At 32.8% G+C, this 21,901-nt stretch overlaps 1 protein-coding gene across 1 annotated transcript in view; it reads left to right on the forward strand.

Annotated features, from left to right (window-relative positions):
* The window catches only part of LOC114325931 (uncharacterized), a 424,930-nt gene that overhangs the window by 223,781 nt on the left and 179,248 nt on the right, over window positions 1-21,901 (forward strand). The window contains exons 11-12 of the mRNA XM_050660141.1: window positions 198-390; window positions 4,765-4,924. Coding sequence (XP_050516098.1) covers window positions 198-390; window positions 4,765-4,924 — 353 coding nt within the window. The remainder of the gene's footprint in view (window positions 1-197; window positions 391-4,764; window positions 4,925-21,901) is intronic.

Consider the following 21,901-nt stretch of genomic DNA (forward strand, 5'->3'; position numbering starts at 1 on the left):
TAAATATTTCAATATTTATTTCAGTACTGTTAATTTTGCCGCATACTGTATTTTTTGCATCCCACACTGATTATTTTCATTTTTGTTACTTTATAACCGCTCGCTAACATTTTAATGTTAAATTGGTATTGTGCCTGTGTTCACGTTTGCAACCGTAGTGTTAACCCATTTGTGATAAATACTAGATCTATTCACAGGACAACGGCTGGACGAAAGGACGTAAATAATCCGAAGACTTCCGATTTAACGTATTTGGGACTAGTCAGAGATGGTACACCGTGTGGGGAAAACCTCATTTGCCTTAACCAGACCTGCACTAGTATATTTCCTTACGTGAAACTAGAAAAATGTCCTTCGAACCAACCCATTAACGAGTGCTCTGGACATGGGGTAAGATTTGATTCTGATTTTATATCAATTAAGAAACAAATTTCACAGTAATAAACTTAAAACTGTATTGAATAATTTTTTATTTAAATTTTTTTAATAACAAATTGTTTACACGTAGGTAATCAAACTAAAAAATGAGTGTATACAGGGTGTTTCATTAATAATTGTCCATATAGTAACTGGAGAAACCTTAGCACAAAATACGAAGATTTAACCTAAAACACTTAAATAAAATGTGGTTCCCTACTGAGCTACAGGGTGTTTCATCTAAAAATTTAAAAATTATTTTTGCTCAGCATTTTAAAACTATTCTACGTATGCTTTTCATACTTGTCAGGAAGTATAGGTACTGTACAAACTACCAAACTATGTTAAACAAACGTTTCTGGCTATTACCAGAGGCGTACGACGGGGGAAAGTTAATGGTTGACCCTTTCGAAATTCTACGCCACTGGCGAAATTGCTATTTTAGTTCAATTTTTGGATTCTCCAATACTTTCTATGAAAATAATATACTCTTCATTCGTAGCGATAAAGTCATTAGTTTTCGAGATCTTTGAAGTTAAAAATGAAACGACACGGTTATTTTGATTAATGTATTGTGTCGCTTCATTTTTAATTTCAAATATCTCGAAAACTAATCATTTTATCGTTACGAATGAAGAGTATATTATTTACATAAAAAGTATTGCAAAATCAAAAAATTACACTAAAATAGCAATTTCTTCAGTGGCGTAGAATTTGGGAAGGGTCAACCAGCCACTATCCCCTGTCGTACGCCTCTGGTAGTAGCTAGAAACGTTTATTTATCTTAATTTAGTAGGGTGTACAGTACCTACACTTTCTGCCAAGCATGATAAGGATAAGCCAAATAGTTTTAAAGTACTGGGTACAAATAATTTTTAAATTTTAATCATATGAATCATATCATAAATTAATCAAAATAACTGTGCCGCTTAATATTTAACTTCAAATATCTCGAAAACTAATGACTTTATCGGTTACCCATAAAGAGTACATTATTTACGTAAAAAGTATTGGAGAATCTAAAAATTGCACTTAAATAGTAATTCCACCAGTGGCGTAGAATTTGAGAAGGGTCAACCATTCACCATCCCCTGTCGTACGCCTCTGGTAGTAGCTAGAAACATTTGTTTATCATAATTTGGTAGGGTGTCTAGTAGTCGCACTTTCTGCTAAGTATGAAAAGGATACGTCGAATAGTTTTAAAATGGTGAGCAAAAATAGTTTTTAAATTTTTAGATAAAACACCCTGTAACTCAGTAAGCAACCACATTTTATTTAAGTATTTTAGGTTAAATCTTCGTATTTTGTGCTAAGGTTTCTCCAGTTACTATATGGACAATTATTAATGAAACACCCTGTATAATACAAGCTGAGGATGTGCGATTTATCATCATCTTCTTCTTCTTAAGGTGCCTATCCGTTCCGGATGTTGGCGATCAGCATGGCTATCCTAACTTTGCTTGCTGCTATTTTGAATAGTCCAGTTGTCGATGTATTAAACCACTTTCTCAGGTTTTGAAGCCAAGATATTCTTCTTCTTCCTGGTCCTCTCTTTCCAAATACCTTGCCTTGAAAAATGAGTTGCAACAAGCAATATCTCTGTTCATTCCTCATAACGTGGCCAAGATATTCTAGTTTGCGGGACAAGATGCATCCTTGCCTCACTCCTCTATCTATGGAGACTGCCTCTGTCAATTGGTCATCCACTTTAATATTGGCAGTTTGGTTATAATACAAATTATATATGATTCTCAAATCTCTATCATCTACTCCCGCTTCTTTCAAGATGTTTATGAGTTTGTCATATTTTACTCTATCAAACGCCTTTTTATAGTCGATAAAACAAATATACACGTCACAGTCAACATCCCTGCATCTTTGTATAAGCACTTGGACAGCGAATAGAGCCTTTCGGGTTTCTAAGGCATCGCGGAATCCAAACTGCGTCCATGATACCCGTTCTTCGCATTTTTTATTATTCTGCCATGTATCACTTTCAGAAACGTTTTGAGTAGGTGGCTCATTAGGCTAATTGTTCTGTAGTCTTTACATATTTTGGCATTTACTTTTTTGGGTAAAGTTACGAAGGTCGATTTTAACCAGCTTTGGGGTATTTTTCCAGTTACGTATATTTTGTTGAATACAGTTGTTATCCATTTTATTCCTTGTTCATCCATAAGTTTTAGGAATTCTACATAAAACTGGTCAGGCCCTACAGCTTTACCATCTTTAGCTGTTTTAATAGCTGACGTGACTTCTTCAATGGTAATCGGGGGTCCTGTTTGGCATTCAGTGTCTTCAATGGTATTCTGCTTTTCATCTGCAAAAGTTACTTTCACATATTTCTTCCACGTGTCTAGTTTTTCATCCACACTTAACAGTGGTTTGCCTTGGTTATCTGTCAAACACCCAACTCTTCTAGGTTTGTATAAGCCTGCATCTTCTTTAACTTTTTCTTTGTGCATATTGAATGAATCGTGTTTATGTTGCAATTGCTGGATTTCCGCACACTGTTCTCTTAGTCGTGTATCCTTAGTTATTCTAATTACTTTTTTGATCTCTTTATCTATTCTTTTGTATAATGACATGCCCTGATCTTTGAACTTTCGCCTCTCTTCCATCATATCTAAAATCTCGTTTGTCATCCACGATTTCTTCTTTATTTTTGGTGGTTTGAGGAATTTCTCACGTATGTCTTGTCAAACTGTATGCAACTTTTCTATCTCCTGGTCCATTACATCCGATTGAATAACGGTATTCAAGTTGTTCTGTATATACCGTTTTACACTCTGTTCTGTGTTTTGATCTTTTAACAGGCTAATGCCGAATTTTGGATTGACACTACGTCTAACCTTCTTTAGCCTGAGCTTAATTTTGCCAATCAGTGGGTTATGGTCTGACTTGGTATCAGCTCCTGGGTATGTCTTGACTGATTTATGCTGTTACGGAATCTTTTATTAATCATTTAATCGATTTATCATAACGAAACCTTTATTTACAATAAAATAATATCATTTCTATATTATATATATATATTTGTATAATAATGTAAGTAGGAAATTCGATTTTTTGACTTTGAGACTGGTTATACCGAATTTGGTTTGAGATATCGAAATAGCAATATGATATATCGTAAATATGCGTTAAGTCGAAAATTCGATTTTTCCACTTTGAGGTCGGTTATCTCAAAGATTATAGGTAAGTAGGGAACATGGACTTGATCTCAATACGAAAAAAACAAAGTACATGGTGGTCAATAAGCGCAAAATATTAAATATGTGGCTTTTGGTTAACCAATTGACAGGGTAAACAGCTACACATACCTTGGTACCAACATAAACAGCGAATGGGACCACTCTAGTGAAATTAAACAACGCATAGGAAAACCAGGATCAGCATTCATAATGATGAAGTCTCTTTTCAGAAGTCACGATTTACCACTTGGTACCAAAATATCTATCATCAGATGCTATGTATTTTCTACGCTATTATACGGAGTAGAGGACTGGACAATTTCCGAAGCTTCTTTAAGAAAACTTAAAGCTTCGAGGCCTTCAAGATGTGGTAATACAGTCGCATTTTAAGTATCGAGGGTAGGCCATGTGACTAATGTTGAGGTCCTACGTATAGTGGGCAAAGAATGCGAGAATATTAACACCGTCAAAGAACTCAAACTAGAATATATTGGCCATGTTATGAGGAATTTACAGAGATATGGCTTGTTGCAACTTAATCTTCAGGGCAAGGTATTTGGACAGAGATGACCAGGGAGAAGAAGAATATCTTAGCTTCAGAACCTGAGAAAGTGGTTTAATACATCTTCAACCGGACTATTACGTAGAGCAGCAAGCTCTTACGTTTTAGACCATGCAGAGCTTTTTATGAAGAATAACTTTTTTTGTAAAATAATTAATAAAATACTTATAGTATTTGTAGTAAATGAAAAGTAACTTGGGTATCGCTAAATTGAAAAAAAACTATTTTTTGTCAATTAGGATGTTGGTCAAAGGTGAAGGATCTAGGCATATTAAAACATAGTTTTTAATTTCAAATAACTTTCCATAACAACAATTTTCAATATTTTGACAAATTAAGGTACTTTACTCTTAAGCGAAATTAATATTTTTTGACATACCTCGTATAAGATTGCTAAAATTTGATATCCGATGGTTGAATCTTAGGTTTTAGGCCATGCATAACTTTTTATAAAAAATACCTTTTTTTCGTAAAATTAATAATAAAACTTTTTCCCATATATGTGTCCAACTTAAGTATACACGCTGTATATAGACGGACGCAATGTTATAAAAGTAAATAATATAACCATCGAGATAATCTCTCTTTCAGGTTTGCACCAACCAAAATAAGTGCTACTGTGATTCCGGTTGGACCGGCACTGATTGCTCAATTCAAGCAGAAATGACTGAAACACCGCACGCTACAACCACTCCTGACCTACAACCTACAAATCTTCAAGACCAAATGCAAAAGAAAGAGACCCCCTACGGTACGTCATAGTCAATTTCTCTTTTAAATCTAATTTTTGCAGCAGAATATGTTTAAAATAGAATTGACAATATAAAAACTAAAGTATTTAAGTCTTTTAAAAGAGTAGATTACTGTATGTGTCAAAATTTAATAATCAACTAGAAAATGACAATTAATGAGCAGTAAGAGACTCATGAAGAAATTTGATCAATAAAAAATTACAAATTACATTAGTGAAAAATAAGTGCAATGGTCCACTTAACCTACAATAAAATAATATTTTGTCTGTAGACAATGATATTTTCAACCCGCAGTTATGTTAGTCATGAAATTTTCAACCCATAATAATCAATACAAACTTTGAATATTTAGTAGGTAGATAGTAAGACACATATTGATCAATTTGGATGCTCAATGTTTGTATATGATTAATTAGATACAGGTAGAAAGTACCTCGACTAACGTTGATTCTATTATTTTTATATAGAAAACAAAGACTGAAAGAGACGCAGATGCAGATCAAACTTTCTTAAAACATTCTTGAGTAAATTCATTGTATTATACTTTTTGAGCTAAATTTTAATTTCATGTTAACTTTAGTTTTGTTGTCAAACCTTTTTTAAATGTAACATTTACTAATTGGAAATAACTGAAAGAAAATATTTTCGTAACTTAATAATTCTGTAATATCTCTGTTTAATCATACTGCCACCATTAGTGGCAACTAAAAATAAATCATAAAAAACTTGTTTTCATTTTAAGCTAGTAAAAGATAATTTTTAACTGTATTTTGGAATCAACTATTTTAAATGGGAAATAAGCCACAATTTTACTAAAAAAATGATTTTATTAACGTTTCGAAGTCCAAATCGGATGCCGTTGTCAAAATACAAAATATTAATAAATCAAACAAAAATGTTGTTGCAAACAAAAATTCTTCTAAAAGATGAAGTTTTCGACCCTAATAGCATTATTAATAATAGTTAGAAAATATTAAAATATTACTAAAAGATTTTTAAATCGAAAACTTATTGGTCCATTTCCTTGGTAACACCTCCAAGGCTTCTAAAATTTGCAAGCCAAATGGATGCTGAAGCGAAGAAGACAAGAGGGAGTTCAAAAAATTTACAATTCACGGCCCCGTCTGTTCAGCTGGTAAATTCCAACAGAAAATGGACCTAGTTACTCGAAGGAGTAAAGACCAATATAAAAATAAAATAAAAATTTTATTTTTAATTGAGTTGCAATGCGAAGGCAAAACAATCTTACTTTTCAATTAGAATACGGAACAAGCCTACGTTCTTTCCAATGAGGCTCCAATAAGAGCCAAAAATCGCGTTTCAAGGGACTGGACTGCGCTCCGTGTTCTAATTGAAAAGTAAGATTGTTTTGCCTTCGCATTGCAACTGAATTAAAAATAAAATTTTTATTTTATTTTTAAAAATTCTTCTAATAATTTATTTAACCTCACTCATTTATATCGGCAATTCAGACATACATTATACATTTTAAAGTAGAAGGCTTTAAAATAATATTGCCAATATATATGAGTTGCGTTCCTGTGACGACTTTATTTTACTTTATTTTGGAAAGGCGATTGATCTAGAAGTCAAAACGTCGACACCATAAAGAAGAAAAAAACAATCTGCCCAACTTTTAATAGAATAATCTTCTATCATAAATCAGCATCTAAAAAATGCATGACAACTTCAAATACATCTCTAAAATACATAAAATACGTAACAAAAATAAGAGCAGAAAAATGAAGGGATGTCTTTCTGAGAAAATAGGGCAAAATCTTTAGCATTGAACCGAATCAAAAATCTACAACAAGGCTGTACGAGCTAGGCCAAGAAAAATAAAACCAAAAGACTATTGTAAATAATAAAAATCAAGGTATTCTCTCATTTATCTATTTTCAAGGAGATCTTATGGGTTGTTAATGTAATGTTTACCTTTATTTTGAAACCGCTAATAATTGTTTTTATATCATGTGCTAGCATATTAATAGCATCATCACTGCGTCAAAGACCAACCAGTTACTACTAACAGGTTGGTCTTAGGACCACCTAAGATTACACCTATCACTATTAGGATATTGGAGCTTGATTCGTCCCTTCCAACTAACGAAGCTATTGCAATGACCTTAACACGTTTAAAGCAGGTGGGACAAGGAAGCAGAATATGATATAAGTCAAGCGATACGCAAGAGTGAGTTAATTAAATAATAAAATATCCATTATTCTCAGAATCATTCTATAATAAGATAGGAAAATACGACACAAAGAGAAAAATAATAAAATCAATGAAAAATTGATAAATATTCGTAATATTAAAATCGCGGCCATAATTATTAAAGCCCATAGAAATGCAATCAAGAGACGCCCAAAAACAGGGTGTATGGATCATGTACACGACTATTTTAAAGCTATTGAAACTAGGAGCTGCAAAGAGAGCGAGAGAGATAAAAGGAGAGAGAAAGAGGGAGAGAAAGAGAGGGAGAGAGAGAGAGAGAGAGAGAGAGAGAGAGAGAGAGAGAGAGAGAGAGAGAGAGAGAGAGAGAGAGAGAGCTGAAACTATAAAAACATGGAGAGCTCAAATTGAACGAATTATCGAAGATTCAACCAGTGTGCATGTTAATGAAATGAAAGTCCATAACTTACAGATACAGACACAATAAAACCAAATGGAGGAAAATATCTAAGCCAGAAAGAAATATCCATCTACATTTTACTGTCAACAATCATAAAATCCGAAAAAATAAATAAATTCCGATATTTGTAAATTTCAGAAATTTGGAAAAAAGCAATAGAATGCAGTAATTTGTTTTACTGATCGTTTTTTAAATATTATTAACGAACTTAATATTCTATCAAAAAGATACTATAAAAAATTTTCTTTCAGTTATTTTGTATTTAGTAATATATGAAATTAGTACGTACACAGAGCAGCAGTATCAAAATCACTGCAACTAATACCTCAAGGAATCTAGAAACGGTAAATAACTTCAGGATGAGTTAATATTTTTATCATTGGGACTTCGGTTGTTAAATATTAAGTGGTTGTTATTATGCGATATTAAAAACATATTTTTCTTTGGTAAGATTAAAAAATGTATTTTCATTCATATGTTTATGAAAGGTTTATAAATTCCAAGTCCAATACCATCTGTTTTTATTATTTAGTCTTAATTATGTGTTGCTACAGACCGTACTTTATTAAAAATAATATTCGTATCTTGTTAAGTGTTACCAATGAGTAGAAACGCTTAAGTTAGTCTAACAATAAAACACTGAAAAACTTTGGATTTCAACACTTCCACAAAATTTATTACAAGTTAATATCACTACAGCTGTTTCGCGAAAGTGCAGTGGCGGCTCGTGGCTTTAGGGACAGGGTCGGAAAAGTTTTGTCTCCTCAGATAGGTATGTCATCTTTTTCAAAGGCTTCAATTTCATAGGAGATTTTTAGTTTTTGTTTATTTTTATTTTTTTTTCTTGTTTTTTTTTTGTTTTTTCCTATAAATTTAGAACCTAAACCTGTTTATAAATTAACTATAGTCTATGTTGTTTCGAAGTAGCAAAATAGGTTATAACGTCATTGTAAAATTTATTATTGTTTTGGAGAGATTTTAAAATATTTTTTTATTGACATTTGAGACAAGCATCATAGATAAAACTGTAGGATTGGGTAGAATGCGATCTTACTCTTCAAAAAATATGTCACGTATTTCAGCGCCACCTGGTTAATTAGAAGGGTACCATAATCTAACCTCCACGCTAGGTGCTTCAAAATACTTTAATTCAAGTGGACAATAAAGGTAAAACACAAACATCTTTTGTTTCTTAATTATTTATTTATATAATGTGACATTTTACATAGAAATATGAGTATTTAATTTGGATTAAATATATGTTTACTTGTTGAATTTTCCACCGTCTGCACAAAACAGTTGATCGGAGCCATTTAACCTAACAACAAAAAACGCAATAAAATGTGTATTTTAAACCCGTTGGATAAACTATACTCTACAGTACAATCAGAAAATCTTACCTTTAGATTAAAAAGATTAAAAAGAACAACTTTAAAAAAGTACTCGGTTTCAAAATAACAAAAATATCAAAAAACATGACTGAATAATGAATTCTTTTTATGGTGACACAAACAAACAAAATAAAACCATAATGACTGAACACAGACAGCGCAGGATTTGTCAAAAGTCATGTTCCACGGCGCTACGATGCACGAAATCAGCGCCTCGCACAGCCTCAGACGACTTAGAAGGAAACTAAATACGATTATATTTTTTACTAGAGTGCGCGGGGCATGACAAGCGACATTGTCTTTTTGTTTCTTGGTGTTTCGACAATACGTTTTGACTCTTTTGAGACAAGAGAAATATCGTTCATTTGAGGCAGAATATGCCCACATTTGAGAACAATAATTAATTTCGGGAAGTTTGTTGTACCTAATGCATTGCAGTATATAAAATTGTACATATTTTGTAACTTATCCCACCTTCCGAAAATATTTGAATCAGCATATAAAATTTCATTTTCTTATTTTATTTGATTCAAGATTGATGGATAAATTTTAATGAACTTATCTAATAGATATTTTGAAAGTTCTTGAAAGTACCTGAAAGGTAAATGACTTATGACAGTGAGTAAATAAATCGGGGGTGTAATAGTTTTAACTTTTGCCTGGAGACCATACAATTCACCGCACATCAAGGCAGCGCCGTCATAAATTTGACTTACCAATTTATTTTTGATGTCAAAAAATTTTAATCTGTCCTTTGAAACACTAAAAATATATTCTGTTTTATGGCTTCTACTCACGACTGAGAACCTTAAAAGCTCTCATAAATATTAGACCTAACGCGTGTCGAAGAACAATTGATAATTTTGATTACGAGGAAAACGAAAAGCCCTAGATACAAAGTTTACTACTTTTTAAACAATTAGAATAATTGAAATAAAAATATAATAAACAATATTTTAAATCCAAGACTTTTCGTTAATAAACTGCTTTCTGGCTGCATCCCATATCTCCGGATTTTACAATATATAATCACATAGAGACGACGAAATAGGAGAAAGCAAATAGAGGACACTTAGGCCACGCATTTACCTTCTCTTCGTCTAGGAAAAGGACCGAAAGACAGTTTCTAAATACTCACAAATTGAGTAAAAATGAAAAAGATAAAAAAGGGTTCAAGGCAGGTTTTGTTTATATTCGATTCAGAGTTGGACTACCATCTCCATATAGTAACTATTTCAGCATCCTTATGCATCATCAGTGAAGATTATGCAGTCACAACTCTGAAGGGAATACAAACATTCGGCCTCTTTTAAAGCAAACCATCGCGATGCGATGAACCCGCCTTTTGAGACGCAATACAGCGACATCTCTCGTATTACGAGGAAAACGAAAAGCCCTAGATACAAAGTTTACTACTTTTTAAACAATTAGAATAATTGAAATAAAAATATAATAAACAATATTTTAAATCCAAGACTTTTCGTTAATAAACTGCTTTCTGGCTGCATCCCATATCTCCGGATTTTACAATATATAATCACATAGAGACGACGAAATAGGAGAAAGCAAATAGAGGACACTTAGGCCACGCATTTACCTTCTCTTCGTCTAGGAAAAGGACCGAAAGACAGTTTCTAAATACTCACAAATTGAGTAAAAATGAAAAAGATAAAAAAGGGTTCAAGGCAGGTTTTGTTTATATTCGATTCAGAGTTGGACTACCATCTCCATATAGTAACTATTTCAGCATCCTTATGCATCATCAGTGAAGATTATGCAGTCACAACTCTGAAGGGAATACAAACATTCTGCCTCTTTTAAAGCAAACCATCGCGATGCGATGAACCCGCCTTTTGAGACGCAATACAGCGACATCTCTCGTATTACGAGGAAAACGAAAAGCCCTAGATACAAAGTTTACTACTTTTTAAACAATTAGAATAATTGAAATAAAAATATAATAAACAATATTTTAAATCCAAGACTTTTCGTTCATAAACTGCTTTCTGGCTGCATCCCATATCTCCGGATTTTACAATATATAATCACATAGAGACGACGAAATAGGAGAAAGCAAATAGAGGACACTTAGGCCACGCATTTACCTTCTCTTCGTCTAGGAAAAGGACCGAAAGACAGTTTCTAAATACTCACAAATTGAGTAAAAATGAAAAAGATAAAAAAGGGTTCAAGGCAGGTTTTGTTTATATTCGATTCAGAGTTGGACTACCATCTCCATATAGTAACTATTTCAGCATCCTTATGCATCATCAGTGAAGATTATGCAGTCACAACTCTGAAGGGAATACAAACATTCTGCCTCTTTTAAAGCAAACCATCGCGATGCGATGAACCCGCCTTTTGAGACGCAATACAGCGACATCTCTCGTATTACGAGGAAAACGAAAAGCCCTAGATACAAAGTTTACTACTTTTTAAACAATTAGAATAATTGAAATAAAAATATAATAAACAATATTTTAAATCCAAGACTTTTCGTTAATAAACTGCTTTCTGGCTGCATCCCATATCACCGGATTTTACAATATATAATCACATAGAGACGACGAAATAGGAGAAAGCAAATAGAGGACACTTAGGCCACGCATTTACCTTCTCTTCGTCTAGGAAAAGGACCGAAAGACAGTTTCTAAATACTCACAAATTGAGTAAAAATGAAAAAGATAAAAAAGGGTTCAAGGCAGGTTTTGTTTATATTCGATTCAGAGTTGGACTACCATCTCCATATAGTAACTATTTCAGCATCCTTATGCATCATCAGTGAATATTATGCAGTCACAACTCTGAAGGGAATACAAACATTCTGCCTCTTTTAATGCAGCCAGAAAGCAGTTTATTAACGAAAAGTCTTGGATTTAAAATATTGTTTATTATATTTTTATTTCAATTATTCTAATTGTTTAAAAAGTAGTAAACTTTGTATCTAGGGCTTTTCGTTTTCCTCGTAATACGAGAGATGTCGCTGTATTGCGTCTCAAAAGGCGGGTTCATCGCATCGCGATGGTTTGCTTTAAAAGAGGCAGAATGTTTGTATTCCCTTCAGAGTTGTGACTGCATAATCTTCACTGATAATGCATAAGGATGCTGAAATAGTTACTATATGGAGATGGTAGTCCAACTCTGAATCGAATATAAACAAAACCTGCCTTGAACCCTTTTTTATCTTGATAATTTTGAATGACATGTTACCTCTATCACTAGTTTCGTCTACTTCTACCGAAAAGAATCAAAATGTAACCACTAATTTATTTTTTCATTCTGTGCTGTTTTTGGTACGCCGCTAAATCTCTTCGAGACAGAAAGTAAATTAGAAAATTCCAGATCGTATTTGTTAAACAATTTTATTTGTTCTCTATAATTAACTTGAATTAACGAATGCTCCGATTCATCCTGTCCCTTAAATGGTAATTCCTGGCAACTTAATAAAACTGCAATATCAATAATTAAACGACGTAAAACTACTTACTTCATAGTTTCATCCCGGGCGCGCTAGCAAGGTACGTGGCCTTCCTGCAGTTTTCAGATCACCGATCGGCAGATTGGCATCCACCGGACTTGCCATTCAAATGAATACAAGGAATATATAATTGGTTGCCTATCGGCTAATATTCCATGGCTTTTATTACAAGCAAATCGTCAATCTGGGAACGGCTTGCCGAAGCGGGCCTCTCGCAATGGGGTGCATGACTTTAGGATCATTAATTTGAAAAGTCTCTTACGTATAGCACACAGGGATCACTTAACGTATCGGAGCGATCGAATTATTTTAAAAACAATGAATAAAATTTAGTCTGTATTATTATATCTCACAGATATTCTTTTATTTCACAGAAACGAATATCATCAACTCTGATTAAATTAAATATTAAAAAAAATCTATAATGTGTCCATAAATGTGTGGGACGGCACTGCCGACCCTGACGACCTTGATCAGTCGCCACTGCACTTTAGCAAAGTGCAGTGCAAAGTGATCTATTTTACTTAACTGGCTGTACTTTAAAGTCTTTTACTGAATAGGTTGAGGAGTGGAGAGCTGTTTGTCTCAAGTTGGTCATTCAGGCTTTTATCTGTATTATTTAATTTATTAATTTCCATGCATTCTAATAAAGATAGTTTAAGGCCTTTATTAGAGATACATTGAGTATGTAGAATCTGTTTCTATTATTGAAAGCACAATAATAGCTAGTGTTCCCTTTTTATTTGACTGGATAAAAGTAATTGTTTCGTTTCTGATTCGTTTATAGTAATTTTCTGTGATATTCTTTTTCTGTATAAGTATTCCGTTGATTCCATATTCAGTCCTTCAACTCTGATTTTTGTTTGTATTTTTGTTGCTCTCTTGGGTGTGAAGTATTTCAGCATGACTCTTATTTTATATAATAATAGGCTATTGTCGCTACCTATATCTGTGAGTTGAGGCACCTTATGTCGATTATTTTTTATGGATGTATTTCTGTGTTGGTTACAATCGTAGATCCCTGGTGTTCTGAAATGTATATTTGTGTTGGTCTTTATGATAAAAAAATGTGTTGTTTATTTTAGGTTTGTTATTCATGCAGAAGTGTATCATCAGTTCTCCATTTTCGTTTTTAACATTCTTATTATCTTTTTGCAAAATTCCGCGTAATATTTCGTTGCCTATTCGAGCGTTAAAATCACCCAGTATTATCATTTTTTCTCTAGTCTTATCTAGTAATTGTCATCATAAAATATTTCCTTTGCTGTTTGTGGCTTATTATTTTCTGGGCCGTATACTACGATGTTGTTCAAGTCTTCCTTCACCATTCTTATTTTTGCTATTTAATTACAATCTAATTAATTTAATTACAATCCTTTCTAATATATATTGACACTATTTGATATGTTTTTGGTATCTTTGATGTATTAGTTAGGCTACACTTTCCTTGCTCCTATTTTCTTTTGCTACTCCACTGTAGATTAGCGTATATTCGCCTTATTCTGATTGTACTTTTTCCGTTCTTTTTTGTCTCCTGTATGGCGCATATATCTATTTGTTTCTCTTTCAGCACTTAAGTTATTTCTTGTTCTCTGATATGTTGAGCGATCTGATGTTCCATGTGGTTATTTTCATCTGGGTTTTAAATGTTTTTCCCTTATGCTTATTTCTTGTCGTGGTCACATTGTTTCTTTGAGCAGTATTCCTTTTTATGATTGGTAGATTGTTGACCTTGCCAATCACCCTCCACATTTTATCCGGGCTTGGAACCGGCTGTGGTAACCGCAGAGCTAATCGATCTACCCTAATCTACCCCAAGTAGTAGCGCATAGAATATAGAGGGTGTCCCGAAAATATTGGTCATAAATTATGCCAGACATTCTGGAGTTAAACATAGTTCGATTGAAACTAACTTACCTTAGTACAAATGTGCTCATAAAAAAAGTTACAGCCCTTTGAAGTTACAAAGTGAAAATCGATTTTTTTCAATATATCGAAAATTTTCAGAGAGTTTTTATTAAAAATGGTCATGTATCATTCTCATGGGAGGAGCATCTTAAAAAAAATTAAAGAAAAATTTGTGCACCCCATAAACATTTTATGGGGGCTTTGTTCCATTAAACCCCCCCAAACTTTTGTGTACGTTCCAATTAATTTATTATTGTGGTACCATTAGTTAAACACAACGTTTTTAAAATTTTTTGGCTCTTAGTATTTTTTCTATAAGCGAGTTTTTATCGAGATGCGGCTTCTTTTTTAATATATTTACATACAAATTTTATGGGGGTTTTGTTCCTTTTAACCCCCCAAATGTTTGTGTACGTTCCAATTAAATTATGGTGGAACCATTAGTTAAACACAGTGTTTTTAAAACTTTTTGCCTTTTAATCTTTTTTTGATAAGTCACCTTTTATCGAGATATGGCTTCTTTTTCAAAATATACCTAAAAATGTGCATTATAAATAAATTTTCAGATTATAACAGGTCTCTATATTCGTACTTAAGCATATACAAATATGTAGTGGATTCGACAAATATTCAAAATATCTCGATAAACACTAGCTTATAGAAAAACTAATAGGAGGCAAAAAAGTTTTAAAAACAAGCAAGCAAGCAAGCATAGTGATTTAACCCAGCCTGAGAGACTTGCTCACCCCTAAAGAATGACATTCGGGTGATACAATTCATTGGGGCGAGGAGGATTAACTCCCGTAAGCAGGAATCACTCCACCCCGCATCAATGCTCCAGACCATCCACTTACCCCCCGATAGCACTCTGATGCGCTATAGGGGCTCTCAATCAGCAAAGTGCTTATCATATGGGAGTCTTGGGTACACGGACTCCCATATGAAATCCTACCCCGATCAATGCAGGCCAGCGTGAGGCGCTCTATTCCCGCTATCTCTAGTGACTTATCTTCGATCTGTTTTGCTTGCTCGGGCGCCGAGTCCCCGCTCTGGGCTATGTCCAGTTCGGCGACTCGGCGCTCGAGGATGTGGGCCCCTTATGCCCTTTTTTGGGTTTTGTTACTAATATTTTTTTTGTGGCTTTCGCCTATTGTTAATATTTTATTGATTTGTTTAGTGGCTGAAGCCGTTTTGAAGTTTTTTGTATATTTTTTTTTGAGGGATGTCTGAAAATTATAAAAATCAACATTAATAAATATAATGAGATGCCAAAGGTGAGCAGGTTGTCTTCTTTTGATAGAGCTACGATTATCTAGCCTTTATTATATATTTACTAATATTTGTTGTTTGGGTCTCCTATGTTTCCATCTATGGTACACATCATACCTTAATATCTCTTGCAATATCCGGTTTGGGTGGTCTTCTAGCTCAGCAAATTTTGTTCTGGCTTTTTCCTCCATAATATCCAGTACTCTTATTTGTTTTAGGTCTCTAAATAAGAACCGTTCGGCGACGTATCTGGGCACGTTTGCAGCTTCTCTGAGGCAGTTGTTGTGTGCCGCTTGTATCTTCTTTTTGTTACTTTGACTTATGTGACCCCATGCAAGAGATGCGTATGTAATTATTGGCAGTATAATGCTATTTATCAGTCTTAATTTTGTTTTCATAGCTAATTTGCTTCTTCTTCCTGTGAGTCCTCTTATTGCCGATCTGGCCGCTGCTGTTTTCTGGACTGTTGCGTTGACATGTGATGTGAATGTAAGACCTTGGTCCATTGTGACTCCTAAATATTTAACTTCGTTTTGCCATTCGATGGGTCTGTCTTGCAATGTTAGCTGTTCTTCTGGGTTATCTCTTCTCTTTTTGAAGATAACCGCTTGGGTCTTATCTGGATTTATTGCTATTTTCCATTGGATACTCCATTCTTCTATTGTATCCAATGCCGTCTGTAGATTTCTTACAGCTATATCTAGGTTCATGTGTTTTGCAGCAATTGCAGTGTCGTCTGCATAAAGGCTGATCAATGTTCCGGGTGTTCTTGGAACATCTGCTGTATATATGGTATACAGAAGGGGTGATAAAACTGCCCCCTGTGGTACTCCAGCTTCCGGCATTCCGTGTTCTGATAGAACTGGTCCTATCCGGACCCTGAACTTCCGGTCGCTTAGGTACGAGGAGATGAGTTTCGTCATGGCCCCGCTGTATCCATAATCTCTCATTTTGTATGTCAGTTTTAAAAACACTGTGTTTAATTAATAGGGCCACAATAATAATTTAATTGGAACGTACACAAAAGTTTGGGGGGTTTAAGGGAACAAAACCCCCATAAAATTTTTATGGGGTGCACAAATTTCACTTTAATTTTTTTTAAGATGCTGTTGCCATGAGAATGCCACATGTCCATTTTCAATAAAAAATCTCTAAAAGTTTTCGATATATGAAAAAAATCGATTTTCATTTTGTAACTTCAAAGGGCTGTAACTTTTTCTGTGTGCACTATTGTATATAGGTAAGTGAGGTTCAATCAACCTATTTTTCACCCCAGAAGTGATATAATTTATGACCCATCTTTTCGGGACACACCCTACTTTAAAATTTGAATTATATTATTTAATAATTGTATTCATCGTAAAAATGTTGGTAATTTCATATTTTATTCGCAAAATAACTACTTGTTTCACCACGTGCTCGGTGGTAATTGTGTATTTATATTTTTATGTTTAGAATTAAATCAATGAAGAAGCTGACTTCTCCTTATTTTGCCAACGAAAATTACCGAATAAATCTCTACATTAAAAGTGTATGCCAAATATTCCGTTTGATATTACGGTGAGTTGAGTTAGTAATTTTCAATTATTGTCAAACCATAGCCGTATTTTAAAATAATTTCAATTAGCTAGTTAGCTAACAGTGACGGTTTCCGTGAATCATTAATATTTAAACCCTTGTTATTTAATTTTAAATAATATTGTTAAATCAATTGAAATTACTGGTAATAAATTTACAGAACGCGTACGAACAAAACTGTATTATAACAGGAGATTGCAAATTGTATGGATTTTGTTTAACTTGTGGTTTATATATTAAATCGAAAATATATAAATTGATTAAGAATCAATAATTAGTTTTCCACGTAATAGATTTAATGACGTCAGTAATGTGTGGTGAATTAACACTTTGCTGAAAAATGTAGCAGAACTCTCGTTAAATTTGGTTAATTTAAAACCATATTGTACTGTAGAGCTCATCATATGTGGCAAGTTTTCTGTCGCTCTGTAAAGAAAAAAATTTGGTACTCAAAAGTAAAAAGATCCACCTTGCACACGACCTTACACACGATCTTGCTAGAGTCCTTTGTAAAAGATGTTTAAGAGTAAAAATTATGAAATTAATACCTACGTCTTGTTAAGAGCTAATGTTTTTTAATAAAATTTATTTGTTGCTTTAACCTTATAGGCCTGGATACACAGTACCAAAAAAAAGTTTATTAATAGCAAGCTGAAACCTTTGTATTTTTGGATGGCTCAGCATGTTAGGCTTGTAACACTGATGATGATCTTTTTAGATTACGAGAACGTTCTGTTGTGATATTTGTGGCCCTTTTAAGGGTTTTAAACAAATATACATTCTTCCTAAACAGCCAGCTCTAGTGACATTAACTTATAATAAATTTTTTGGAATTATTGAAAACAAAAGTTTTCAGTGTTTTATTGTTAGACTTTCAGTTATGTTTGATAAAATGTTAATTTAGGTAGCAATAAGGTATTCTTGTAATAAGAAATTTTTTGGTATACAAGTCAAGACTCAATGTTCTTTTTTGTTCAATTTGAAATAAAAAAATTCACAAAGAAGAATTTCCTGTAGCTGGCTGTATAATATTCTTTAATAATAATTATTTAATAGTAGTTGACTTTGTCTATTATTATATAAGAAAAAGTTTACAATTGTACATCGCCTCCATTTTACGAAAATGGAGGTGAATGCCCCTTTCTCCAGGGTGAAAAATATACATTCAAAATAAGTCCAGAATTGGATAAAATAAATAATTCTAAGCAACTTTTGTTCTATAGAGTTTTTCACTAAGTTAATACTTTTCGAGTTATTCACGAGTGAATATGTTCTTCTTTTACAAAGAAAACATGTTTTTGGACGGTTTTGCGCAAATAACTCAAAAAGTGAGTCTTTTATCAAAAAAAATGTATTTAGCAAAAATATAGCTTATAAAAATGAGAAAAAAATGGCGTATGCATGAAGTCTGTAGACCCAGTAGAAGCAGAGTTGTAGCTAATGAAAAGTAGGTTATCTTTCGTCAAATTCCAAGTCGAATGTTTTAACGTAAAATAACCAAAAAAAAACGGAGCACTATTCGGGGAAAACTCATTTCAACTTTTTTAAAGTGTTTAAAAAAAAGGTTTTTTTTAACTTTTTAACATTAAAATTTAGTGAGTTACGCTCAAAATATTGTTGGTCCTTTTAATTTTTCGGTAAAAGAATCGCGAAAATCACCCACTAATTAGCATGTCAAATAAAATTAATCATTACCGTTTCACAAGTTACTTTGCTTATTATGTATTCTTTATATTTATGATCTGTAAGTTTTGTCGGTTCAAAGTGTTTATTTTTGAAAAGGCTGTAGTTAAAATTGCTTGAACTAGTCACTAATCACGAGTGTATGCAAATTTTGAACAGAAATAGCATAACCAATTTTTGTCTAACAGGAAAACAAGAAATCCAAAATATTCATAAATGCAAAACAATAATTTTATTACTCTTTGAGATTTTTGTTATTACATACTAATAATTTTTAGGATATTTTGAAAAAAAAATGAAATTTTTTTTCAATATTAAAAACAAATTTTAATTTAAAATCAATTTTTTTCAAATATAAGCACTTTGAACCAGTGAAACTTGTAAAAAATATAAACAATACATAAGAAGTAAAGTAACCTGTGAAGCAGCAATGTTTAATTTTATTTGGATGCTAATTAGGGGGTGATTATCGCGATTATTTTTACCAAAAAATAAAAGGGACGAATAATATTTTGAGCTAAACTCACTTACTTTTAATGTTTAAAAAAAAAGTTAAAAAAAAATACCCTTTATTTAAATACTTTAAAAAAGTTGTAATGAGTTTTCCCCGAAAAGTAGTTATTTCACGTTGAAATATTCGATTTGAAGTTTAACGAAAAAGAACATACTTTTCATTAGCTACAACTCTGCTCTTGCTGGGTCTAAAGACTTCATTCATGCACTATTTTTTTTTTCGCTTTTTATATGCTATATTTTTGGTAAAAACCTTTGTTGTTGATAAAATACTTACTTTTTGAGTTATTCGCGAACAACCGTTCAAAAACATGTTTTTCTTTGTTAGAAATTAACACATTCACTCGCAAATAACTCGAAGATTATTACTTAGTGAAAAAACTCATAGAACAAAAGTTTAGAATTAGTCATTTTATACAATTCCGGACTTATGTTAAATATATGTGAAGGGGGTATTCCCCTCCATTTTACAAAAATGTAGATGTAGAATTGTAAACTTTTTCTTATATAATAATAGACAATTTCAACTTCCTATTCCCAAATTTTCATGCTTTATTTTTTTTGGGTCAGATTGTTCTTTAATCGGGCTAATGTGTCTGCACTTTAAAGTCTCTAAATGCATAGGTTAAGTAGTGGGGAGCTGTTTGTCTCAATTTGGTCATTCCGAATTATATCTGTATTTTTTATTTATTTATTTCCAAAGATTCTAATAATGATAATATGGCTTTTATTTTAAATATGAATAATTTTAAACTGGTCATTAAAAGAATGATTATGATCTAGAAGGTTGTAACGAAAATGAGGTTCTGTTGTGGCAGAATAGATATAGCTTTAAAGGGTAGTTACTTATTTATGGAAGTTTCCTCAAACTAGGCTAGCTGGATATTTAAGAGACTGTATCAAGTGGACTCAGGAGAGGATCAGGCCGTATTTGCACGCCCGAAATAAGACGGTACCTAATGAAGTACTGGAGTGTTAAGAAACTGAATTAAAATAAGGAAAGAAATGAAAAAAAAGGAACTACTGACCGAGAAGATATTACTGAGAACGTATAAGGGCGCCAGGGAAGAATTGAATATTTTCTTCTCCACGTGACCTATATTGCTGTACCTAACTAATACTATTAAAATGGTAGGATAATAAAACATATATGTACAACCAACAAATTTAATGAAAAAAAATACCTATAACCCCTATATACAATTTTATACAAACTAGCTAATTCCTGACGTACTAGAAGGATACGCTCTTATCGACACTGAGATTTACAGTACAAAAAAAATAAAAACAAAAATTTAATTAATTATACCAAGACAGTTATTTCGAATCACAAGTTATCTACCTAAGCAAAAATATTATATTGATATTGATCACAGTATTGGCTGACAATCCAGTATCTGACCTAAAGCGATAAACCTGAGTACAATACCTGTTAGTAATCTTCTTTTCTCCAGTGGCCATTGTTCTTCAAAAAAGTATTGGAAACCAAAAACTCTTCTCCTCAAAACACTCCACAAAACCCAAAACAAAATAACTCCTTCCAACATAAACTAATCTTCTACTAAAATATTTCAACCAAAAGGTAAATTCTTCCAATGGCCACTGGAGACTTGTTGACTCAACAAAAGACGAGATTTAAGTCCCGAACAGCTGCGGTTGCCGAAATGACAAACACGCCAGCCGGATGTCGGCATCGCCAGGCGAACCAACTTATAGACCCTGAATTCCCCAAAAGTTACCAACATCATCCAAATACTTATTAAAAATCTAGGCAATACCTACTACACGTTGACGTATATTTGGTTGCATACTTATTGGGAGTTGCTTTTCCTAATAAATATTTTGAAATGCATATTATAAAGTGACGATGAGTATCACTCATCGTTACAAGGTGAAGTGCGAATGTTTTGCTATATGTTTGGCAAAGGTACTGTCAGTTTGACCAATGCAATTTTTTGGACAGTCACCACGTGTCAAATTGTATACACCACTCTGTAAGTGCTTTTTTGGCTCCAGTTGTTGTTAACGTGCTTGCTTAAGTTGTTGTTTGTGCTGAAAGCTGATGTTATTCCCTTCTTTTCTATGTGTTTTTAATTCAGTATTCAATACAACTTAACAGTATTCATATAAATAAGAAAAAAGAAAGGAATAACACCAGTTGTTAGAACAAACAACTTAAGCAAGTACATTAAGAACAATAAGAGACAAAAAAATCAACTACAGAATGGTGTATATAAACTGACATGTGGTGACTGTCCAAAAACTTACATCGGTCAAACTGGCAGAATCTTTGACAAACTTATTACAGAACATAAAAGGACATTTAATAATAGATAAACGTATTCTACTTACGCACTTCACCTTTTAGACAATAATCATTCTTTCCCTGAACAGTTTAAAATTATTCAGATTCAAAATAAAGGCCTTAAGCTATCTTGATTAGATTCTATGAAAATGAATAGATGATTAAAAAATACAGATATAATTCTGAATGACCAACTTGAGACAAACAGCTCCACACTC

The sequence above is a fragment of the Diabrotica virgifera genome, chromosome 1, assembly GCF_917563875.1.
Source record: "Diabrotica virgifera virgifera chromosome 1, PGI_DIABVI_V3a".
Taxonomy (NCBI): Eukaryota; Metazoa; Arthropoda; class Insecta; order Coleoptera; family Chrysomelidae; genus Diabrotica; species Diabrotica virgifera.